Below are 26563 nucleotides of genomic sequence, written 5' to 3'. Positions count from 1 at the left end.
TACACACACACACACACACACACACACACACACACACACACACACACACACAAAATAAAAAATTTTAAAAGATTCGTCTTATATCTGCAAGTGTGTGGAGTCATACTGAAGCCATATTGGCACTGGGACAATGTGAAATCACTGAACTGATAGTCTTCCGGGTAGACAGATGTGCCGCCTGATGTGTCTTCCTAAACTGCTAGGCTATCAGGGACCTCAAGGTGGGATCATCTTATTGGATGCTCTCATCTCCCTGACCGTTTCTGAACTGTCTCCTTTCTCTCGGGCTGCCTTTGGTGGACGATGGGCGGAGCCACTCTGAGGGTCAGATAAGCCTGTCTGTCACAGTGGTGCTGCTTGAGTGCTAGGGACAAGCCATTGTCATTGCTGACAGTTTCCTAGGCATCCCGGTGACTGGCCTGACTCTTGTCCCTGTTTTTCCCTAGCTCAGGACATAGACATCTTCCTGTCTCCTTGTGTCCACGTCACTCAGTGTTGCCTGGTTACAAACCTTTCCCCATTGTGCAACCAGGAGGAGTTTCCTTAAGTCCAATTCTGCCCACACGGATTCCTGCTAAGAAACCCACTGTTCCTGGGGATTTTGTAAATAACCAAACACATGGGATTCTTGCCACAGCCTTGCTGTCAACGAAGCCACTCTTCCCACAGTACCCACCCACCCCACAGCCTCAGTAAATCACAAATCAGAAGTACTTTCAGTTTCTCCAACGTTTCTCTTTCCTCTATTCATCCAACAAATGTCTGTGGAGGGATTACTACATGCCAGGTACCGTGAATGCCAAAGATGACCAAAACAAGTAAAAATCCCCATGTTCTCTGAGGCAAAATAGAAAATAACTGAGCAAAATGTGTAATCTCTCACAATGTGAACATTTCTAAAACAAACTATACAGCCAAACAGAGAAGAGAGATATAAAGTATCTCTTGCTTCAGGTCTGCACACACTACTTCTTCTGCCCATTTTTAATCAAAGGCACTAGCGCATAGTGTATTTTGCTCAAATATATGCACATGCTCTCTGGGTCCACTCTGACTCATCCATCTCTGGTCTCATCTTGGACATCTTTTCCTCCTTGAAACCTACTTTATCTCGGAAGATTCAGCTTCCCTGTGTCTCCTCCACAACCTCAGGGTTCTCTTCCCATATCGCCATGTGTACTAATCAAAATTGCCACTGCCTGGTTAGATGCTCAAGTCTCAGATGGACAGCAAGTCTCTGGCATGTATTCCTTCTGTGTTTCCAGTATTCAGCACCTGGCTGGTGTCAGTGAATATTCCATTGTTTCCCTTGCTGACTGTCAAGTGAACTGCAGGATGGCTTGGAATGATTTTCAAAATATTCATAGTGATCTTACTTGCACTCTGCAACTCACAAATGCTACCTGACATTTTACTTCAGGAGTTATCTGGTTATCTATGAACATGTAGTAAAGAAGAAACAATTGCTATAATAATTTAAAAATATTTTGGCCTTGAACACAACAAGTCTGAGGATTTTACAACAGAAGATTCCAAGTCTCGCTTCTACCAGACATTGGCCTAGAATTCAAATCTTGTTCTTTTTCTTTTAACAATCCTTTCAACCTTTAAACGTTAGTGTGTAGGAATTGTTTGGCAGCCACTCAATCCGTGCTTACTTCTTACGTGGCGCTGTGGCTCCTAAACAGAGATGATAAAGAATTACTTTTTGACTTTGACAGTAGTCATGGCTAGCTGCAATTTTCAAACATTGGGTGTGTGTGCTTCAGAATGCATGAAGCCTTTCTGAGCAGTGCTTAGGCATGAACAGTGTGCAGAATCCATGTTTGGGGCTTTGGAACTGCCTGGAACAGGCCAGCAGGGCAATCACATCAAAGTTCTTCAGCCACCTTGCACAGACACCCTTTTCCACTTTACAGAAGACACATTCTGAGTCACATCACATGTGGCCTGAGGTATAAAATCACCAAATGAACCATCAGAAATAGTAAAAGCTGTCTCCTGTAACTGAGACTCCCCCACGCCCCCCGCATTGGTCTCCTTAAATGACTGCCAATAACTTTGATTATTCAGCCTAATTTTTTTTCCAAATTTGGAATACTCCTGTGCTTTTAAAGGCCAGTTAGTTGCTAATAACAATTACATTATAAACTCAATCTCAAAAACTATTTAATTCTTGTAGGCCCAAATTAGGGAAACCTTTTAAATTAGAATTTCAACTTATAGGCCTATTTCTGTTGCAGAGAAATATGGTGAAGCTATAATAAAAGATTTCACAGATATAAATATATGGCATTAAACTAAAAATTCTAGGGGCTGAGGAGATGGCCGAATGGGTAAGAGCACTTGCTGTGTGAACAAACGTAAGGACCTGAGTTTGGATCCCTAGAATCCACATGAAAAGCCAGTTGTAGCAAAACATACCTATAACCCTAGTACTGGGGGTAGGGAGGAGGCCGAGACAGAGACTCTCTAGGGCTGCTGACCACCAGCCTAGCTCCAGGCTCAGAGAGACAGTCTCAAGGGAGTAAGACAGAGAGCAATAAAGGTGGACATCACTGTCCTTCTCTGGCTTCTGCATGGGCGAAAGCATGGGCACACACATACATACACAGGCAATACCACACACACACACACACACACACACACACACACACACACACACACACACACACACAAACCAGTAAAAAAATAATAAAATTCTATGAGGAATGGGATGAAAATAAAAGTTCCAGGGCTGGTAATGTAGCTCATAAGTAGAGCACATGCCTAGGTTGCATGTGGGAGGTCCTGGGTTCTAGTCCTGTAATCAAGGACGCAAAGAAAATAGCAGTTACAGGGATAAATTTTTGATTTAAAATTCTTGACTTAAATAATACATTATTCATGTGCTTTTTTTTTTTTCGAGAAATGAAGGGCACTAAAAGTAAATGGTATTTAGATTTCCTGAATACATTTAATATGCAAAGACATGATGTTAAAATGCTAATATTTACAAATAAGCAAGACATAACTGAATGACTTTGACAGATTTTTAGACATCAGTTCTGAAAAGCAAGGGCAAAATTAAGTCTAATTGTAGGTAGTTGTGAGTTTATAAAGTTCTGGCTTCTAGGGGCTTAGATGTGGCAACATAGAGAAAATTCTTGGGAGGCAAAAAGAAGCATGTCTATGGTCCAGGCTTTAATCCTGGCAGGCGTGACTCGAAGATGCTCCTTAGCCACTCACTAACTGGGTGCTAGCCTCACATGCTGCCCCACCCACCCCTGGAGTTGAGAGGGGAAGCTGAGTGTTTATTATACCTGTGTTAAGAACATCCAAGGGCTAAGTGAGGATTAAATAAGGTTAAATAAAGTGCTTGGCCCAAAGAGTCCTGGATCTCACTCTGTAGAACAGGCTGGCCTCGAACTCACAGAGATCCTCCTGTCTTTGCCTCCCGAGTGCTGGGATTAAAGGCGTGCACCATCACCGCCCAGCTTGCCCTTCATTTCTTACTCCCTTGAAGCCAGTGGAGCGGCCCTGGTTCCAACACCACCCTGACCAAACTCGTGTTTGTTTAAGACTCTTCTCCCGTGAGTCTGTTTGCCGTCCCAGACACCAGGGTCTTTCGCTGGTGTGCTCCCAGGCTGCCCAGTCTCCTCTCATTTCCTTGGTACGACTATCCAAATACGCTTTCACCAGCAAACTTCCCAAGGAGCCCCGTATTCTGTCTGCAGGGAGATCACTAATGAAGATGTGAAGTCAGGCTGGCATACGAAACTGTGCCTAAGGCCATCCTTCTGACACTCTTACTTCACTCAACAGAGATGTGGTGTCACTTGTCATTAGGTCTTGTTACAGTTTGGGGCCCCTTGAGAAACTCCTGTGAGGTAGCTCGTGTCTGCATCAGCCAGAATGGCTCTGTCAGGTGAACCCGTGAGCGACTGAATTAGACGTCACTGCAGGATGGAACATCTGTTACATCACGCTAACCTAGCGCTCCCTACGCTTATGAACCTTCACAATCGGAACAAATTAGTCCAGCACGTGACTTCTAACCAACAACAGTCTCTTTCGTTGAGTGTGGCTCCTGCCCAAAAGGAAATATTAGAGCAGTGGAGGAAAGCAATAAAATTTCATCACTGGTTCAAACACGGTCAAGCGGTAAGTAAATAAAAATAACAACTGCTTGGCAAGAGAGAGGTAAATGCAGTTTAACAGTCTCTCCAAGGCTGGGTTGAAGGCATTCGCCTCAAGAAGCTCATACAGCAGAGTCCTCAGAGAGTTAAGAAGCAAGAAGAGATGCAGTTTTCCTCAACTCATGGGTTTTTAGGGGGTCCTGGAAGGTGTCCGTCTCTTTTCATTTGCTGAAAATAGTCGAGGGTTGCCAGGCGGTGGTGGCACACACCTTTCATCCCAGCACCCAGGAGGTAGAGGAAGGTGGAGCTCTGTGAGTTCGAAGCCAACCTGGTCTACAGAGTGAGTTCAAAGACAGCCAGGGCTACAGAGAGACCCTGTTTCAGAAAACGAAAACAAACAAAAAGCAGAGGATTGTATGAGTGACTCCAATAACAGAGAGGATCATTACAAGCAGACAGCACATCCTTATTACAAGCAGACAGCATATCCTCATTACAAGCAGACAGCATATCCTCATTACAAGAAGACAGCATATCCTCATTACAAGCAGATAGCATATCCTCTCGGCCCGGCTCCCCTTTGGTGGCTCTGTTAGAGTCCTGGTTAGGTTTGTTGTTTTGGTTTGCTCTGGGTTTTATTTTTTGTTTGTTTGTTTGTTTGTTTGTTTGCTTTTGGAGGGGGGTTGTATGACCCTGTTAGTATTTTAGGGTTTTTTGTTTGGGGGGGGGGGTGTTTGTTTGTTTTGAGGTTGTTTGGGTTTTGGGGTTTTGGGATTTTTGGTTTGTTTTTTGATTTTCGGGGGTTGTTCTGTTTTTTGTTTTGGGGGGTTTTTTTTAGCTAGTTATCTGGGAAGAGGACTCTCAGTTGAGGAAATGCCTCCATCAGACTGACCTGTAGGCAAGTCTGTGGGGCATTTTCTTGATTACTGATTGATGTGGAAGAGCCCAGCTCCCTGGGGGCTGTGCCACCCCTGGGCAGGTGGTCCCAGGTGGGCTAAGAAAGTAGGTTGAGTGGGCTAATAAGCAGTGTTCTTCCACGGCCCCTCTTCAGTTCCTGCCTCCGGGGTCTTGCTCTGACTTCCCTCAGTGGAGGACTCTAAGTTGTAAGATCACATCAAGTCTTTCCTCCCAGCTGCTTTTGGTCACGGTCTTTATGGCAGTGAGAGGAGCAAACCATGACAACTGTTCTCCTTGCTTCTGTCCCTTCATAGTTTCTTTCAACTATGGTAAAACACACACTATAAAATTGACCATCTCAACCATTTTGAAGTATGTGATTCGGTGGTATTAAGTACAGTTATAATGGTACGCAGCCACCATCGCCCTGCATCACTAGAACGTCTTGCAAAATTCTATACCCATTAAGCAAAAATCCCCATCCTCCCATCCCTCTCACCCCCCCCCCCCCACTGCCCTTTCTGGCTCTTCAGCTGTCACTATATACGGTACCTCATGTAAATGGAATTGAACAGTTTTCTTTTACTTTTAAAGAAGGTTATCTTTTTCTATTTTTTTTATAAATTTAAAATTACTCTTAAAATACTACAGAGGCCAGGCTTAGGGGTGCATACCTATAATCCCAGAACTCAGGAGGCTGAGGCAGGAAGATGGATAGTTAGAGACCAGCCTTAGCTACATGTTAAGTTCAAGGACAGCCTGTAAATTCTGTGACTCTATTTCAGAAAAACCAAAAACAGAAAGAAAAAGAAAAACTTAACACTAACCATAAGTTCAAGGGAGAGGTTAAACATAATTGATATTCCCCAGATGTGAAACTGTCAAGATGACTGAACAAGGAAATACCTATAGAGTTCATTTCACAGACTTCATAGATGTCATAAATGTCAGTATTCTGGTCAGGAAGGCGGGCCAAGACATCTCCTTAACAGTAGTACTTAAACTTTAGTGCACATAAAAAAAATTATCACTAGGGGCTCCAGAGATGGCTCAGCGGGTAAGAGCTCATACCACTCTTGTGGAAGTCACAAGTTGAGTTCCTAGCACTCAAGTCCAATGGCTTACAATCACCTGTAACTCCAGCTCCAGGGCATCCAATGCCCTCTTCTGACCTTCAAGGGTACCTAAACTTGTGTGTGTGTGTGTGTGTGTGTGTGTGTGTGTGTGTGTGTGTGTGTGTGTATAATCAAAAAGAAAATCGTTTTTAAAAAAGAAATACCACCTGCCTAATAATCAAAACGATGTTGAGTAGGACTTGGAAGTCTAAATGTGTTGCCAGCTGCCATGGGAGTCTGGGTACAGAAAGTTCTTACCAGCTACAGTCAGCATGGCAGATTAGACCGGAAGTTGTGACACCGGCCTCTGCTCGGTTTGGTGAGACAGTCTTGGATGGTGTAGAGACAGTAGAGCCTTGACACCGTTGTTATCTGTTTTAACTGCTTCACTTTGTTCTTCTACATGGGGGGTCACCTAAGTGAGCCGTGGGAAGCAGCGAGAGGGGCTCATGTTATTGGGAACAGAGTTAGTCAACCTAGACTCAGGTCCCCCAAAAGACTCTGCACTCATAACCATCACTGCAGCCTGAGAACAGAGCCATGGCCCTTTTACATGGGGGTTTTGTTTTTTTTTTTTCTGGTAGGACTCTAGCTGGAAAGAAAATATTGGCTCGCCCCACGGTGTGCTCAGCTGTGAAAGATCATTATCTAGCCCTTGTCTCCTTTATAGCTCTTGATTTCCTTCTTTCTAGAATATGTCTGTACTGGAGAATCACCACTGGCGATCTACGATTGGCATGCTTCGGGAATCAAGGCTTCTTGCTCACTTGCCAAAGGAAATGACGTAAGTGCTGTGGAGATGAAACAGACTGATGTGGATGCAGGAGAGATAAGTCACGTTCTCCAGGGCATGCCGGGGACCCCTGTGTCAGTAGCAGGGAGCCAACTGCTGGGTTTCCTGCCCTCCCTTGACTGTCCAGCAAGAGAGTCAGTGTCAGGTACCACAACCCCAAAGCCAGATTCTCCCTGTGCACTTTGAAAGGGTCTCAGATGGTCTATGACCTGGAGTCAGGGGAAAGGATGATATACAGCTCTCCACTTTCACACTCGCCAGCCACAAGGCTCGGTCCTGCCAAATTCCTGTCCCTTATGTTAGCAAAACCATCCGCCCATTTAGATACAAAGAATAAATATTTGTCAAGAAAGAACATAGGAATTTGCAGGCTTAAGGTCCTTAGATTAAGGACCGGTCCAGCAATGTGTGCTTTGCCGTCGCCAGTCTCGGGAAAGTTGGAGTTAGAGATGCTTTGTTAAGCTGTGGGTAACGCATGCCTATATTTCTAGCACTGTGAAGGCTGAGGCAGGAGGGCCACTGTGAGACAGAGGGCAGCCTGGGCTACAAAGGAAAAATTCCACTCCAAAAATAAATAAATAAAACAAAATAAATTCAATAGATTTGTTAATTGAATTGACCTCAGTCATTTTTTTGGTCATTGATTTGCTTAATGTCAGGGGTGTTTTGTTTGTTTGTTTGTTGTTTTTTGTTTGTTTGTTCGTTTGTTTTCTTTTTTTTTTTTTCCAAGACAGGGTTTGTCTTTGTAGTCCTGGCTGTCCTGGAACTCGCTCTGTAGACCAGACTGGCCTCGAACTCAAAGATCCTCCTGTCTCTGCTTCCCAAGTGCTAGAATTAAAGGTGTGCGCCACCACGCCCAGCTGTCTTTTGCATTTTAAGCAGATAATTTTAATTCTCTTAGTCCACTGTTCGTCAGTCCTGAATCTCATTCATTTCCTCATGGCCCCAGCTTAGTCAATACACTCTTCTACAAAACCACCACCAACTCCGATCTCTTCCATGAAAATGTGCAGGACCCAAGGGAGTTAGATAAGTGGCAAAAATCGATCATTGTGAGTGTCTTAAGAACATGTGGGAGCTTGAGGTCCAGGTTAGAGTGGTGTATATGCCATAGGACAGGTGTAACCGGCTTTCTTAGCCACCTGCCACCAAATCACGACACGGAGACTTATTAGTTATGAATGCTTGGCCTTATCTTATGCTTGTCCCACTAGCTCTTATAACTTAATTTAACCTGTTTCTCTCCATCCACATTTTGCCTCAGGGCTTTTTACCTTTCTTTCATTCTGTATGTCCTACTTTCCGGAAGAGTGGCTGGCTGGCCTTGGGCATCTCCCTCTCTTTCTCCCTGTTCTCTCCTCTCCCGAGCCTAGATTCCTCCTCCTACTTGTTCTCTCTGTCCACCAGTTCTGCCTATCCTTCTCCTGCCTAGCTATTGGCCATTCAGTTTTTCATTAGACCAATCAGGTGCCTTAGGCGGGCAAGGTAAAACAGATGCAACACATCTTTACATCGTTAAACAGATGCAACATAAACAAATGTAACGCACCTTTACATAGTTAAAGTAATATTCCACAACATAAACAAATGTAACACATCTTTACATAGTTAAAGTAATATTCCACAACAGACAGGCAGTTTGTTCTGGGCTGAGAGGTGTAGGGCCACAGGATAGGCAGCATGCTCTGGGCTTGTAAGTTTTTTCTGGACCTCTGATCCATTTCATACAGCTCTGGAGGGAATGTTCAACTTGCAGAAGGAACTGAACTCTTGATAACTTTTAACCCTCTGGAAATAAAACCAGCCCCCACCAAAAAAAAAAAAATACAGAAGAGAAGGAGGGAGGGAGGGCAAGAAAAGACTATAATGAGAGGATAAATGGGAAAGAAGGAACGAAGGACCCAGTATGACCAGCCTCTCCCCAAAACAGTCCCTCTAATCCTTCTTGCTGCTCTAGTTAGGGTCCTCAAACTCCCACTCACTCCTATGCATTGCAGTAAAAATGTCATTTATTTCTGTGCCACTGTGTCTTTACGAGACACTGTGTTATAAGGTGCTGCCGCTGGAAGACTAATTATTACATAATAATAATTGTGAACCGACTTCATAACAAAGGTTATATTCATCTTATTAGTTTTTCCACCCTCAAGGAAGTACTTAAAGTTATTTTTCTGACCTTTGAAAGCCAGATATGTTAAATGCAGAGACTAAGGAAAGCTGAGAAAAGGACTCATTTGAACCACAGTGAAGTTGTCATGTTTGAAGAACAAAACAGTAGACAGAACACAAACGGGTTCACATAGTTCAAAGAAGAAAAGCAAAAGTACTATTGACCCTGTCCGTGAGGAACAGTCAGCGTTAACCTAGCAGCTCTATTTCCCTTCAGTATTTTTAGTACGGCCTTATTTTCACAAAACGCAAGACATGTGTTCAGGTTTCCTGTGCTGTTCTTTTCAGGTTTTTGTTTTTCTGTTTTGGGGGTTTGGTTTGGTTTGGTTTTTGTGTGTCTGTATGTACTCCCATAGACGTTCAGGTCCCCTCCAAGGCCAGAAGAGGGCATATTAACTGGAGCTGGAGTTACAGGCGCTTGTGAGCCATCCAGTGTGGGTGCTGGGATCTAAACTCAGGTCCTCTGCAACAGCAGCAAGTGCAACTTACCACTGAGCACCTCTCCATCCCTTCTCTTTAGATTGTTTTAAGGCAGGATCTCACTCTGTAAACCCAGGCTGACTTCAAACTCACATCAAACTCGCCTCAGTCTCTCAAGTGAGGAGATTACAGGCACTGGTCATCTCATCTGGCTTATATTATAGTTTCTATCCTAACAGTGCTCATTTGCTATAAAGACTTTCTTCTACATCATCCAGTGTGTTACTTAAAGTTATTGTGTTGATGACTATTTGTCAATAATGTATCCACATAGATGTATTTATTCACTATTGCTTGGGAATTGAGTAGTTTCCAGATTATTTCGTTATAGATAACATTTTACTTTTATAATAAAAGTAAAATAAAAGGGCAACATAAAACAAGTGTTGCATTGTATTTGAGTGGGATTTGCTTTGTGAGTGTGTGTTTCTCTTTTGTTCTTGTGGATGCAGACAGGATATTGAACAGCAGCTGGGCTCCCTGATCTTGGCCACAGACATCAACAGACAGAATGAGTTCCTCACCCGCTTGAAAGCTCACCTCCACAATAAAGACTTGAGACTGGAGAGTGTACAGGACAGACACTTTATGCTTCAGGTAAGCACTGAAAGCCACCAGCCTGGCCATCGGAAAACACTTCGGGATGCAATCGATGATTTTAGCACGTTTGAGAAGGAGCTATAATGCATGGTAAAGTTAGAGTAGTGACCTACTTTATTAAAAGCTTGGAAAGAGATGCAGCTGTTAAGTGCTTTCCAAATGATCCAAATCAAGGTGTCAGGGAGTGGAAAATCTCCTTTTTCCTTGTTTGGTAACTGCCTCATCACATAGTAGCCTGGATGGAAGGTTGAATGTATCAGTAAGTATACAAACCTTAGTTACTCTTCTACTGCTGTAATGGGATACCAATAAGCAAGGAAACTTATAAAAGGAAACATTTCACTGGAAGTCTGATTACCATTTTGGAGGGTGAGTTCATGACAGTTGTGGCAGGGAACCTGGCAACATGCACAAGCATGGTGCTGGAGCAGTAGTTGAGAGTTTACATGTTGACACAACAACAACAAGGCAGAGAGAGAGAAAGAGAGATAATTGGGCTTTTGAAACCTCAAAGCCCATCCGCAGTGACACATTTCCTCCAACAAGGCCACACCTCCTAATCCTTCCCAAGCAATTCCACCATGGGAAGCATTCAGATATATGAGCCTATGGGGGCCATTCTCATTCAAACTGCCACACCCTTGTGTAGATAGTTACTACTAAACAACAACAACAACAACAACAACAAAAACCAGTACTGGGAATCACACCCAGGAGGGACAGCCTTTACCAAGAATGCCACAGAAAGGGCTCTACCCCTGTGCTACCCACATCCCAAGCATTTACCATGTTCTGTGCCTCGACAGAATCAGTGTGACACCTGTGCCACTGAAGGATCGCTTCTGTAATTTGAAAGGATGTTATGCTAATCATGGTGCCACCAAACCCTGAGATGCCCTTAGCTTTCCTTCACCCAAGCCTGGTCCAGATCGGCTTTGCCTTCCTTTTTCTGTATCTAAGCTCTTGCTCAGCAGAAGTTTATGGTTCTTCAGATACAAACATATAGATTGAATTGAATCAAATCATTGAATTGGATCAAGCCCAACCCTTTCTGCTTTCCTCCATGACAAGAAGCCATTATGACACAAGAAGAAGACCATAGTGGACCACAGAACTAGAAGTTTGACCGAGTATCCAAACCAGAGCTTTCTTTATGTTTTCTCTGGTCTTCCCATCCTCTCCAGACCAGCTTTAACCAGAGATGGAGCCATAGTCATTTTGTTCCAGGCCTTCACATTGTAGCTCCCCAAAGTACTCCATCCATACAAGGAAATATCCAACTTCCAGCTGTGGGTCTACACCCCAACTTCTTTCTGTTGCCTGCATGCCTAAAGACTAGTGCCTGAGTGCTCAGAGATGAGCCAGATGTTGACTTTAGGGACTCAGACCAACTTACAACTGAAATATTTGACCCTGCATCGCAAAACAATGTCTTGATAACTCAAAAGAATCTTACAACACCTTAAAAGGACCTCTGCCCCTTACCTATGCCAACATGTGTACGGGTGTCCCCGCTAACCAAAGAGAACAACTGGATTTGTACCTTTGTGTCATCCAAGACTCTCCTAGACCCAACACTCCCGTTCACTCCGATATAAGGCACTGTGTCAAAGCAATGAACGTTGCTAGTGAGCAGGACTCCTGGCAGCAGGCTCTTTTAGTTGTTAGTCAAGAGAACCTGCTTGTCTGGGAATTCAAGGTAACTCTCCTAGGATCATCACTTCGGACAAACCTGACAGACACCTCAGATCCAGAGCCATGTAGGGCAACCCAAGAAGCCCTGACTTAGCTGGACAAACACAAGCCTACTGGGTTGAATATGGCTTAGGACCTTGGCTAGCAGTCTGAGCTTACCAACACTAACACAGACATGCAAAAGCAAACACAATTTAAGAGATGTACAGAGTTTGTCGACATAAGAGTGACTTCCAAATGATCGTACTTGAGTCCGGCCAGATCCCTGCAGCAACCTGTCTCAGAGGGGCGGAACAGCACATGGAACTCGACCAGGGCTTTCATTGGCCTGCCCACCCCAAGTCTTCTCCAGGAAGCTCTGTGTCCTTAGAGGGCGGCTCATCTCCCCTCACTGCTATAAAGGGGGAGCTCTGAATGAAGAGTTTTGTGCAGTTGTGAATAACAGTTGTTTCCTGAGGAGATACGTTGGGGGGGGGGGATCTGTAAATATGGGCTTGGTACCGTGAGACAGACATGCAGACCTCGCAGCCCCTTTGGCTTGGGGCACGTTTGCAACTGAAGAGACACACCCTGACTTTCTCTCCCCGCCCTGTTCATTCTCAGATCGCCCTGAAGTGCGCTGACATTTGCAACCCTTGTCGCATCTGGGAGATGAGCAAGCAGTGGAGTGAACGGGTCTGTGAAGAATTCTACAGGCAAGGTTAGTAGATCCCACGGCCAAGGTCCTTTCCCCTTCCTCTTTTGGGCCATTATCCCAATAAAATGGGAATGGATAATCTGTCATGACATTTGTTCTTTCAATAACTCGGATTATCCTAACCTTTTTCTTTAACTCTCTTGTGAACCGTCCAACCCTTTTATGGGGAAGAAAAATTTAAATAAATATCACTGACTTACTATGGAAACAGGTAATAACAAGACACAATACAATGAATGAAAGCAAGATACACACACAGCTATTATACATGTATACATACACACCCATGTATATATATGTATGTATGTATGTATGTATGTATGTATGTATGATGGACAGTTCGATTTTTGCCCTGACCTTCGTTTTAATGAGCTGAGCACAGCCTAAAGGCTAAGAAGCACTGTTTGGAGGTCTTCCTCAATGTCTTCCATTCTGAGAAAAGGATTTAGAGCCTTTTGTATGCCTTTTTTCTCAGGCTCTTAAAGTTTCCAATGAAATAGGTCAAAGCTAGCCAAGAATTGAGTTAAGCCATTTGAATATAGTCTCAACAATAACAAGTGTGCATTTTTCTGTGAAAAGACAAATGGCCCTAAGGTAGGGCATAATCTTTCAAAGATTGCCTGCCTTCAAAAGGCAGACAGTAAATTAGCAAGCAGAACCTCGACGTTGGGTGGGATGTAGGCCTTTAAACACAGCCTTGTTTCTTCGGGCCAGGTTTCAACATCCAGGATGTTTGTTCGGGCATCAGCACTTCCCTCACACTAGTGACAGGATCAGGTTTAAGAGGCTGAGAACAAATAAAGCTTCAAGTGTCCCACATACCAGCTCCGTGGGGCGGTCAATCCGCAACAGCGAGCCTTTGGGGAAGATGTCCACTGACAGACGTGTCCATGACATCGTGATGGTTCCAAAGACAGAACACAAAGGAGGGTTGAGTTCACATGAGGCCAGAAGGCTCTGGTCACTGTCACACTCTGGGAGTAAAAGTGCTCATGTAACTCCTGTGACTCTGGAATTTCACCTGTGTTCGGCATGAGTCATTAGAAGTTAAAGACTCAGTTCTGGTTGACCAAGACATCAAGTCTGCACTGAGGTCAGAACAAATGAAGCACGATGAAGTTGGAGCAGAGGTTTTAGAGTAAGTAGGATGAGTGCTTACTTCTCTGTGTGATATATAAACGATTGGAATAGCAGTAGGAGAGAAGGCTAGGACTACAGTGTGGAAAATCAAGGTTCTTCTCCGTCCCACTTGCTTTTAATTCCATCATGTGCTGTGGCTGGTGCCCATTGTGGTTTAAACCTTTCATTTGCTCATCTGACACTTTATGTAGACTCGAAGCACCCTGGGGCAAGGGTCCTATCATTTGGGCAGACATGAAGTTCTGAATCAAGCTGTTCACTAAGAGGGTAATGGCACCAAGCAACAAGGTGACCTATAATGTTTCTTGGCAAAAACTGGCCCTAGTCAGACGTATGTATGCAGCACAATAATATGGAAAGACCTAGAATGTTTGCCTCTGCAGTCACTCCAGAGGACCTTTCACACACACTGCCTATCTCCTGGCAGACAAAGGAGTTGAGGACCAGGCCAGCTCCTTTCCAGCTAATAGCCTTGGCGTCCAGTAGAAGTCCTGTTTGTCTTTTAAAGACTAGACTCTGCTCATCCTAACAATCCTTCTTCCATATTGAATGTTTTTGAACTTTAGAGGAATGACTTCCATCATCTTTACTGATCCTATTCTGGAGTTCAGTTAGGGATTTGGACTCATGCCTACTCATCTCACCCTGCCCCTGATTGTCAGGCTTCTATCTATCAACAGTTCCAGATAATTGTCTCTTTTGCTGTTATCATCACCATTGTCATTGTCAATGTTGTTGTGAGATGGGGTCTTGATATGTGACAGAGGCTGACCTCAAAGTCACAATCCTCTTGCCCCAGGTTCTAGAATGTGGGGGTTGCGAGCATAGGCCACTATACCCAGGTAGGACAAATATCATGGATATAATACACTGTGTTGAACAAAGAAAAAAAATTTTAATTCAGGTTTCAGACACAGGGGAGAGGACAATGGTAGCCTATAAATTAGGAAAATCTCAGATCCTCAGAACAGAGAATAGGAATCCCCTACTCTCTGTCCCTCAACCCTTTAAGAAAGTAGAATTTCTTCACAGTCGTGACTATGGATTGATAGCTCCACAAATAGTCTAGTTTTTCAAAAAGTTTTTATTGAGCAACAACCTCTAGCTCTGTCTAATCCTCAGTAAAACCTACTCTTACATGAATAATTCCACACAGGGGATGTTCCAGTTGCCGCAAAGGGACATAGCTGGTTTACACTTGCTACCTCCCAACTGCTTATCAGCAACATTTCTGGAGAAGAGAGACTGTTTGCTTTTTCATTTTTCTACTTTCTACACTGATGAATAGAATTCCTGAAGAATACAAGTGTTCCATCCTTGTCTTGAGTAAGAGAAAGAATGAAACACTCTCACAAGAAGACATGTAATGGTAGAGAGCTGTCATGGAGAGTTCACCACTGAAGATGATGGGGGTTGAGCTGGGTTTTGAAGGACACAGGCTGCTCTCCACTTTCTAGCATGCGGTCTCTGAGGTTCACGTGGCTAGCTAAATTTTAATTAATTATCATGAAAAAAGATACTAAAATTTTAGTTCCTAATATGTTGGACACACTTCAAGGAGTTCCCAGAATGGACTGTGCAGAAAACATTTCCATCCAGGAAAATGGTGAAGGCACCTGCCACCAAGCCTGACAATTCAAGTTCGAGCCTCAGACTTGACAGAGTGAAAGGAGGGAGTCTCCTCGTAATGGTTGTATCCTACCTCCTCCATTCATGCACCATGCGCGCACGCGCGCGCGCGCACACACACACACACACACACACAGAGTAAATAGATGCAGTTTTTTAAAGTTTGTCCTACTCTCAGAGTACACCTGCTCAAATGAGTCATTGTTAATGATCATTGATGCCCTGTTGTCTTTACTTTTTTTAGACAAGCTCCAAGAGCCAGTGGTCCTAAAGGGTTCATAGTGATTCCAAGGGAAGGAACAGTGACCTCCCCCCACCCAGAACAACTGTTGATGAACATTCTGTAAACTCTGCATTACCACGTGTTTCTTCTTTCTTCTTAGGTGACCTTGAACAAAAATTTGAACTGGAAATCAGTCCTCTTTGTAATCAACAGAAAGATTCGATCCCTAGCATACAAATAGGTAAGTTGAAATTCTGTGTTTATTTAAAATTAATAGCCTGCCACCTCTACTAGGAGTCACAAAGTAATAATAACAACAACAACCACAACAACACAGCCTTCCAGAGATCTAAATGGCTGGGCCAAGCAAAGACTTTAATCATGACTGATCATTTAGATAATTCTCAACTGAGAAATTAGAACCATTAAGATATGGGTCTGTTACAGACCCTTAACTAACTTACTACTAAGTTATAGTATTAACCTTGTGATTTAGGATAGAATAAGAATCAAGAGCGGCCCTGTAGTACATACCTATAATCCAAGCACTTGGGATAATGCAGATCACCAATTCAAATCCAGGAGAGACTAGTAGCAAATTCAAAGCCAGACTGAGCAGCATAGTAAGACCCAGTCTCAAAAGCCCAGAGCTCAGAAGGTAGCCCAGAGGTACAACACTTGCCTGCAATATGCAAGGCCGTGGATCCATCCCTAGCACCCCAAAAAGGACAGAATCCGTGGGCTAGAGCAATGACTTGGTCAGTAAAGGGTTTGCCAGGCAAACTCCAGATTCAATTCACTAAGAGACCCTGTCTCAAAAGATAAGGAGTGGGTGGGGAGATGGCTCAGTGAGCAATACGCCTGCCTCTCAGGTAGACAAGCATGAAGACCTAAGTTCTGATCCCAGAACCTACATAAGAAGCCAGGCACAGAAGCCAGCCATGGAGAATATCAAAGACAAAACAATCCCCGAAGCTCACTGTCCAGGCATCCTGGTTGAATTAATGAGCTACAGGTTGGCTGAGACTCTGCCTCAAAAAATGGTGGCTGGATGAACGGCTCAGTAGTGCAGAGCATGAGACTGCCCTTGCAGAGGACCCAAGTTTGGTTTTTAGCAACCATGTCATGTGGCTCCTAACTACCTCTGTGGGCACATGCACTCACGTGCCAATACCCAAACACAGACACACATACATACATGTAAATTAAAATAAAACAATTTTTTTTAATTTTTAAAGACTAATATAAAAAAATAAAAGTGGAGGGCAATCTTGGAAAAACATCCAATTTACCTCTGGCTTACACACATACACACACACACACACACACACGATGCACAAACATGCACACACATGTACACATGCACATATGCACACATATGCATGCACATAACTGCACACACATAAACACATGCACACAGATACAAAACACATGTACACATGCATATATACATGCACACACATATGCACACTAATACACACATGCACCCACACAAATGGAAACATATGCACACGCACATGCATGTTCATGCAGAACACATGAACACACACACATGTATACGCATGCACACACACACTAAAAATAAATAATAGTAATGAAGGAGAGAGCAGCTGATAAAGACACCCATCTTTGACTTCTGGCTTCCAGCTGCATGCACACATACCTGTGTACCCACATGCACACAAAAACACACTGTGTATACAAAGAATAGACGCTAAGTCAAATTGTACTAGCCATTCACAGGCTCTTCAGGGTACTCGTCCCATGTCAGTTAAGTGCCTTGACGTGAGTCCTTAACCTTTATCCACAATTACTTCCAAGGGCCTAGTCCCTAGGACTAAGACCCTGGAGCCCTGCTGTCCCCTTGTGGCCAGACATCAGTGTTTCTCCTCTCTCTACTTAAAAACGTATTTCAGTCACATTCTCATCAAACCGTACTCCCTTTCAAGCGTCAAGTGTGGTAAACTGTTCAGTATGTTTTCAACACATGCCAGATGACTATTACTTTATCTAATCACATAGCATTTAAGAGCTTCATGCAAATCGTGGGCAGAATTTTACTTTCCTCACTTTAGTGGTGGCAAAGATTTTGTTCTACATCTAATACCACTAATTCCATCTCTATGTAAAGCTAGCCTTCCTTTTCCTAGCAGTGCTTCCACCGAAACCAAACAAAACTTCAACTCCTTTCCCTAGCAAACTCCATCCTTGACATCCAGCTGCTCGCTGCTCGGCACCTGCTCCCACAGACTCCACACAGGACATTGTGTTCGTAGGGTTGCAAGTCTCAAAACTTAATGCCTTGGCACTGGGAAGGAAAGGGGCATCTGCAAAGATCAGCTGACGATGAAGAAAATGAGAGCATGCTAGAATGTTCTGCTGACAGTCATGGAGAGAGGAGAGAGACAGACAGACAGAGTGATAGAGAGATAGAGGGAAAGAGAGACAGACAGAGGAAAAGAGAGACAGACAGACAGATAGAGACAGAGGAAGACATAGAGACAGAGAGAGAAAGACAGAGACAGAGAGAAATAGAGAGACAGACAGACAGACAGAGAGAAAGACAGAGAGAAATAGAGAGAGAGAGAAGAGAGAGAGAGAGAGAGAGAGAGAGAGAGAGAGAGAGAGAGAGAGAGAGAGAGAGAGAGAGAGCAAGAACCCAGAGCAAAGGGCAACTCAGAAACCAGCAACAGAGATGCAGCCTCAGTTTCCTTGAGTCCAGCCCTGCTTTGTGCTTTAGGTACGAGGTTCTATAGGCATGGTTCCTGATTCTGAGACTCCCTGTATTAAACTCTGCATAGAAAGACTCTTGCCGGCTTACTGTTCATAGCACTCTGAGTCACACATTTCCCAAACAGAAACCTTTACACTATTAAGCATCCAGCCTAGATCTGGAAGACGGGGCTGATCCCAGGGTTCTGTCCTATTGTTATCCTGAGAACACACGTATTTTGTCTCATCATATGCCCTGGTTTTCAGCCTAGTAATATGTGGTTGCCATGGATACTGCCTCTAAAATGGAGTGGGTATTGAATGCAAAGGGAACTCCTATGGCTACTACATCAGAATAACAATAATAAAGAGAAAGGGAAAATGACTGGAGAACAACACTCAGTTCATAAATCTCTCCCTGCTACACATCTGCCAGCTCTTATAGGTTCAGGTCAGGAAGTGTGGACAAGGTAAGCCAGACTAAATTGGAAAAGAGCTAAACAGATAAAGGACTCTCGTGGATGCTGGGAGCTCTAGTCCACACCCACACCCCCTTCTTCCCCTGCATCCTATACAATGGAGCTGTTTCCTCTCTTCTGAATCCCCCAGACTTCAGAGTCTCTTCTCATCTTCATATTGTTACTGCTGTTGTTGTTGTTTACGGCTATTGTGTTGACAGATAGAGAAGAAGCTTATTGTAACCTTTTATTTTTCTCTAGTTTTGATAATTCCATACATGCATGCAATAACATATGATCATATCCACCCCGTATGTCCCCCCTCCAACTCTGCCCATAGGCCCCCCCCAACACACACATACCAACTTCATATTTTCTATTTTTTTATGACCCAAGTTCAATTACTGCTCCCCAATATGTACATGGATGTGGAACCATTCACTGGAACATGGGGAACCTACCAGTGGTTACATCCTTAATAAAAAAAAATTATTCTCCCTGTCCCAGCAAGTATCCACTGCCAAAAGCAACTCGGTACGAGTAGGACCTGAAGGTCATCTATTCCATCTCTGCACGCATTTCCCCTGACTTGACTTTGTGTAGATCTTGTGTGGGAATCCACGGTTGCTGAGTTCATGATTTGGGGTAGCCATGTCATGTCCAGAAGACGGCATCTCACAACACTCCCCCTCCACCCTCTGATTCTTACATTCTTTCTGTCTCCTATCCCACAATGCTCCCTGAGCCGCTGGGGATGAGAGAGTGGGTTATTATGGATGTCTCTCTCATTTAGACTCCCACTGAGTCTCTTCTTCTTAGCACTATGGCGAATTATTTCTCCACTGACTGTTGTCCACTGCAAAAGGCAGCTTCTCTGACCGTGGTCGAGAGCAGCCTAGACCTACAGGTATAAACACAAATACGTAGAAAACAATTTGACAGCATGAACTTTTAGCAAAACAGTAAGTTCTCCCCAGGGCCTGTGACCTCTGTAGCCGTGAGCTTTTGATTAGGATTGCAATACCAGACAAGAAATTCTTTCTATGGAACAGGCCTCACATCCAATCAGAAAGCAATTAGTCAACTCATAACCTTCATGCCCCTGGTGGGCCAGAAGGCACATCTTGTCTGGCAGGCCAATCCTGCAGCATGCAGGGCCCGGCACTGGGTAAAGACATTAATCTCATCTCTCCAAAGCAGCCTGCATTATACCTTCCAGCACACTGAAAGCTAGCCATCAAGGAGGGAGTTTCCCAGTTAGATTGAGATTTCTCTATATTCTACCTCCAAATTGTGTGGCATCTTCTGCAATGAAGTTTTACCATGCAGTTGTGGTGGGTAACCATGGGCAGTGGCAATAACCTACAGTGTTTCAGAGACCTCTGGGGCCTCCCGGACCAAAAATTCATAGGACAAAATTCCACACCTTGCCCTGAAATTTTCATTTAACAACCCAAGTCTTCTGAGAGAGGCAGTACCCACTCATGCAAGGCAATACCATTTCTCTCTCTCTCTCTCTCTCTCTCTCTCTCTCTCTCTCTCTCTCTCTCTCTCTCTCTCTCTCTCTCTCAGTTGTATTTTGAAATTAGACTACTAACAAATGGGTTTCCGTGAGACTTTTTCATACACCGTTCGTTCTGGTGAAGCCATCCACTATTCCCTCTTTGCTCTGTCTCCCCAAGAGATGGCTCTGTGGTGAAAGTGTATATAGAGCAGTCTCTACCTCTCTCTTTCCTGTCCCAACCCAAGATGAGATATTCCCAAGTGCAAATCTTAAGGTTGATTTTCTGCGGAAGGAGTTCGTATTAACCCGAGAGGAAGTAGCACTTCCCCCCTTCTTCCTTCACTCCTCCCCTCTCTCCATCCTTTTTAAAAGATAGGAAATCAATTTAATCTCTGATTGATGAAATCTAGAGGAAGACAGAAAGAAAAAAGGTTCCGCCATCCCTCCCTTCCCCTCCGCCACGCCAGAAGGACCAAAGCAGTTTCAGTGAGCTCATCCCTGGAGAAGTGAGTCTGGCTGCACACTGGGGGAGCAGCTCCTCAGGCCTGCTGATGCTTACTCGGACTTGAAAATCCCTTTCCTATCTAGAGTAAAACGTCTTTGCAGAAGACCAGCACAAATTCAGAGATAATTCCAGGGTAATGTCAGGGGGAAATGGGTTGAATTTTTTTTTTTTTTAAACATGGGATCTGTTAACTGTTCTACTTAGGAAGCAGCACTTTCTAAAAGTCACACTTGGAATTTTAGAAGACTATCATTTTGCAATTTTTTTTAAATGTCAAATATCTAAATTCAAGAGTAGCAAGTACAAAGGGAAATCTTCATTGCTGACTCTCTATTTGCCTTATTAGGATAGTTAAATCAGACACAAAACCACCGACCTAAGAGTCTTTCCTAAGTTTGAGTCATCTCAATGATGTGGCACAAGATTTAAGTCATATTTCACACAAGATAATTCAGAAATGTACAATAACATCTTACATTGCTGCCTCCTTCTCCCTAGCATCCCCACAGGCCAAATGTCTGCTAATTGTCCAATAAAAGCATCAGATCATCTTATAGTTTGTGTGCTTATAAATACAAAGGGTTAGTTGCTGGAAAAATTATTACACACACACACACACACAAAAAAAAAATTGCCCTTTTCTTCATGCTTCCATTTCAAGGAAGTACAATGAAACCTAAATAAATCCAAGTTTGTGATAATTCCAAATATTCCACACTATACAGAAAGTTATCTTTGTTTAAGAGGATCATGTTTAATGTGGAAAACACATTAACAACGAGACAGGATCAGACCACAATGAGTGCTTGATGATTGAAAGAGCAGACACTTTATCTAGACGAGAGTGTAGAATCGCGTATCCTCAGCACCCCAGAGGTTGAGATAGGAGGGTCAAGATGAGTTCAAGACCAGCCAAGGCTACAAACCGAGACCCCGTCAGGAAGAGGGTTTGAAGAAACTAGTGAGTCTAACATCAGACAGCCGTCTGTGATCACGAAAGCAAGATTTCTTTTTGCAGGTAAAAATCTATGTCAAAGAGACTGGGCATGTGCTCAGCTGTAGAGCATTTACCTAGCTGAGTTCTGGGTTTGATCCTATATAGCACTGTTTTTTAAAAATCTGTGTTGACAATGAATGCTTAGAGCTGGGCGTGCTGGCCCATGCCTATAACCTCGGCATCCGAGAGGCTGAGGCAAGAGGCCAGCCTAGGCTACATAGCAAGACCTTGTCTCAAAAAAAAAAAAATTAAATTAAATTAAATTAAAAACAAAATACCACACATACTGATGTCATTGAGCCAAGACAATACTGTAAAAGTAATAATCTCAAAAAAAAAAAGTACCCCGCCAGGTAAGCAGAATGAATTATGATCTAAATCCCTGGTATCATCTGCAATTATTATCTCCTTCCCTAGTCCCACACACTTTTTCTTTATCGCGTGTCTCTCCCCCTCTCTGCAAATAATGACAGCTAACGTTCATCACTTGAGTCAGGAGCTTTGACCATTTCACTTGCGTTAAGGCGTTTACCACAAGACTGCTGCGGGCGTGGTTAGTACTCAGGTCCTTTTCCCGAATGCGGGGCCTGAAGTCTGCAGAGTTCAAGTGGGAGCCACCAAACCAAGGGTAGTGAGTGACCCTATCTTGTTTGCCCACCTATGCCTGTGGGCCCGAGTGCCCCGTGGGTCTCAGTCGTGTCTGTGAAGGAGGTGGGCCTGACCCCCTTGTGGTGACCTCGCCTGTGACCTTGCATGTTACAGGTTTCATGACTTACATCGTGGAGCCGCTCTTCCGGGAGTGGGCCCGGTTCACCGGGAACAGCACCCTGTCGGAGAACATGCTAAGCCATCTCGCACACAACAAAGCCCAGTGGAAGAGCCTGCTGTCCAAGCAGCACAGACACAGGGACAGCGGCCAGGACCCTGCGGCCCCCACATCCGAGACCCTGGAGCAGACGGAAGGCGCCACGCCCTGAGACAGCCGGGTCTGCAGGAGCAAGGCCCTCTGATGGCCCCCGCCACAAACCCACCACTCTGGGCTTCGAATGCCGCCCGCCTGCCACTGACCGCCTCCCTCCGTTGATCCCAGTGTACAGAAGCCATTGCCACCTCAGCATGAGCTGCCGAAATGAGCGAGCGGCTTTCGGCTTCGTCCTGTCTGTCCCTCGAGCTGATTCTGGGGCAACCTGCCCCAACCGAAAAGACCAGGAGTAAGAAAGAGGTGCTCCTGCCACCACGTCCCGCTCTGGCCCTTGGTCACACTGACTGGCAGCGGCTCCTAAGTCCAGAGCATTTTAGGGTTCGCCATCTGACCTGCGCGACAACACCAGCATCCTTGGAACTGCAAGACTGGTCGTCAGGGCCAGGGCACAAACGAGAGTGTGAGAGAAAGTACCTTCTATTTTAATAATAATTATTATTACAAGATAATAATGAATCTTTTTAACTTTTATATTTCCTGCACCAGACAATGGGTCTAAAACTCTGGACTAAGATTACTCAGTGTACCCAAACCTGAAGAGGGGGTTCATGGTTTTGCTATTGACTCCATGCCACTTTTAGTCGGAGACCTGGCATCCTTGTGATTTCTGAGACCGTGTTTCCTCTCCCATCTGGTGGAAGGTGCTGTACAGCTCACCCTTTGCACCGCTAGTCAATCTGTCTTTTACGGATTCAGTGACCTGTTTATATGCACACGTGTACATTTTTCTGTAAATACCAAACGCTACTGACTCCCATGCCAAAATACATGAGTATTATGGGATTGCTACCTGTATAAACAATGGCACTGTGAACAGAATACTGTTAGTTTTAATACAAGAGAATGCGTTTGTAAATATGGTATAGAGTTTATTAATATACTGTTGTTCGCAGATAAAGGCCTTAACTGTAAACATCTTTCCTCTTCCCAAAGCTGCCCAACCTAAATCTTTGCAGATGTCTTTCTGAACTGCCTGCCCCCCGATGACCATCTCTCCGCTTTCCTGCTAAGGTCACAAGCCAAAACTGAGTATCGTCTTGGAGGGAACGTTTTTTTTTATTTTTTTGGAAACTTCTCGAGCATTCCTCTTGAGACCATAGTTTTCAGTCTATGGCACCAAGTATGGTTTCCTCCGAATAATGACACCCTTTCAGCAAGACGGAAGTCCCTTTTCAGTGCAGCCAGATTGCACACTGTTCTAACAAGCCAGCCGATGAGCTTGTGTTTGTGACTCCTGTTATGGAACACGGGGTGCATCGACCTCACAAGAGACACAGCCGGTCTCAAAAGCCTTCTATGACCCTGTCATCTCACCATCAGGGAACTCCCAAAGCCACACATTTGTCTGTTATGACTACAATACCAAAGTCCCTTTGGTCCACAGTTGGTTGGTGTGCATTTCTTTGGTGTTGATAGTAACTGGGTATTTTCTTTTTTTTTCCTATAGCTTCATGTGAACAACTGCCCAATTATTTAGCTGAATTTAACATTATTTAAGGAAAGAAACTATTTCAGTTGTGTAAGAGACTTTCCCTTCCCAGCAGGTCTTTGTGGTTCACTAGGCTGGAACCAGCAGTCAGCTTGGAATTCTTCTGCCGCTCTTCTGCGGACAATTGGCTGTAAAATCTAGTGTGTTTCGGCACTCTTACTCAGCCAAACTCTGCGCGTTGAGCCTTTTCTTTATAAGTTCTAGCATAACCAATGTTAGATGGAAACTGCCAGTAACCTTTCTCTTCACCTTAACGTATAGGGGGAGAGGGAACCTTTCTGCCATGATCAAGCCGCTTCTCAAGCTGATGGAGGCAGCTTGCTCTCACTCCCTAAGGACAACTCATGAGGGTCTTTTTGTTTCTCCTAATAATACAAGTGAAAGGTTAAAAGCTTGATTGGCCTGGAATATGTTCTTATGGAGAGACTGGGGCTTGAAGACTTAAGGTTTTGGAGGGAATTGGAAAGTTGATTGTATTTTCATTAAAGTAGGCAAGGGGGTGCTGAAGACAGAGTGGAGAACTTATGAAATGGGTGGATGATACGTTGAAATTACGGATATGGGTAAGAAGGGAAGTTGTGGAAACTTAACACTAACTTTTGTTTTCTGTAGCAGCTATGAGCTGACGTGTTTCCTTGTTGCTATGAAATTCTGAAGCTCTGAGCATAAGCAAGGCCTCAAACAAGATGGATGGGTACAGCAGTTGGATTCCTGCTCCAAACCCTCTCTTCTTTGGGGCTGTCGTAGTCTGGTTTTACGCATAGGAGATCAAATTAAGGAAATCGATTGCTCAGGATGACAAAATAGAAACAGTACAGAAAACACTGTTTTTAGCCAATGAAATCTCCACCTGGAGTCGAGGAAGTCGAGTTTGCTTGAGTTATAATTATATCATGATTTAATTGGGATGGGACATTCTTAGTAATTTCGGGTTTATTGGCGAAAGGTGTTTCACATTGCAATTGAGTCTTAAAGAGGAGTTAACAAATAAAACTACCAAATATCCAATAGTTAAGACACGGTATAATGAAAATCAGGAGTAAAATGGGGCATGATGCATAAACTAGATGTACCTTCCTTTTTCTGCTATCTAGAAACTTCTTGAGCTCCCCATTTGTTGGCAAAAGAAAAAAACAACTGTGAAAACTCTTCTTTTTTGCCTGCTAATGGCTCTCTTGGAATAATTTAATACAAGTTGTCCAATTAGCAGTGGAGACATGGCTCTTGGTCCATGTTTCACTATAGCTTTGAAGTCTTAATCTGCTAGCCCATCCAGCTCATGTGTAATTCCTTCGCTGCTTGGAAATGAAGAACTCAAAGAACTAGGTTTTAGCAAGCCAAAGTCAAGATTTCAGTGAGAGAGAAAGAGAGAGAGAGAGAGAGAGAGAGAGAGAGAGAGAGAGAGAGAGAGAGAGAGAGAATGATACATCATTGTCAGGAGTGATAATCAGAGCCCGCTTTTCCTTGTGGTCATTCAATAAACAGACCTGATAAACCCTGCCAACCCATAGTTCCCTGTTAGGTTAAGTAAAAACTGGCTATTTCTCCCTCTCCCTCTCACTGCTTGTAGCTTCCCACAAAGGGCCTTGGAGCACATCTGCAATCCTGTCTTCAGATGGTCCTTCCTAGAAAACACAGTTCTGTGACCTTTTGTGTTGCATCCGATCTGCTCACTGACTTCGATTTGGTTATGAGCTTGTATCTCACTGTGTTCCTCATGCTTCAGTCTTTTAAGAGCCCATTAAATTGTGTCATCTTGTGTACACATGTAAAGTTTGAAAAAAAAACAACTTGTGAGTTTTGCTCAAAATGTGACCTAAATATTCATTGGCATGTCTATCCAGATGAACACTTAAAAATAAAGATAATTTCTTTAAAAATATCACGGTATAAAAATATCCTGATTCTCCCCCAAGTAACACATCACCAGCCTACCATATGGGGATGCTCCTGTTAGGAAATATTCAGTATGCATGGTTGTAAACATAGTGTGTGTGACTCCTTCCCCCAGGGCTGCAGAAATATCTATCTAGATAAAGACATCACTTACTCCTCATCTATTACCAAGTGAGGGAAACAGACTATACTTTGGTTTAACATTTTGCCAGAATTCTCTGTTTTTCTGATTCACATTTCTCAGGCACACATATGAATGAGGTTAAGGTAAAGACTACCGTTACCTGGTCTCCATATCCATCTTCTTAAGATTGTTCCTCAGAATCCCACTGATCCCTGAATGCCTCCCCATGTGAAAGCAAAACTACGTTTCGATTGTAGACGTCTACAGCATGAAGTCAAAACCAGAGGGGAGAGAACAGTGACATTCCAGTGACGATCAGACACGAGCCAGGCAAGCATGG

General features: G+C 43.9%; 1 protein-coding gene across 2 annotated transcripts in view; it reads left to right on the top strand.

Annotated features, from left to right (window-relative positions):
• Pde7b (phosphodiesterase 7B) overlaps positions 1-26085 on the top strand; it is a 311632-nt gene extending 285547 nt beyond the window's left edge. For both annotated transcript variants that reach the window (XM_052751151.1, XM_052751152.1), the window contains 5 exons: positions 6823-6914; positions 10025-10169; positions 12471-12567; positions 15717-15797; positions 22495-26085. In XM_052751151.1, the coding sequence (XP_052607111.1) occupies positions 6823-6914; positions 10025-10169; positions 12471-12567; positions 15717-15797; positions 22495-22709 (630 nt within the window). In that variant the 3' untranslated portion in view covers positions 22710-26085. The remainder of the gene's footprint in view (positions 1-6822; positions 6915-10024; positions 10170-12470; positions 12568-15716; positions 15798-22494) is intronic.
• The last annotated feature ends 478 nt before the right edge of the window (positions 26086-26563 follow it).

Source organism: Peromyscus californicus, unplaced genomic scaffold, assembly GCF_007827085.1.
Source record: "Peromyscus californicus insignis strain IS unplaced genomic scaffold, ASM782708v3 Scaffold_22__1_contigs__length_63687245, whole genome shotgun sequence".
NCBI lineage: Eukaryota > Metazoa > Chordata > Mammalia > Rodentia > Cricetidae > Peromyscus > Peromyscus californicus.
Note: the sequence above shows the minus strand (reverse complement) of the source record. Positions and strands in the feature narration are given on the sequence as shown.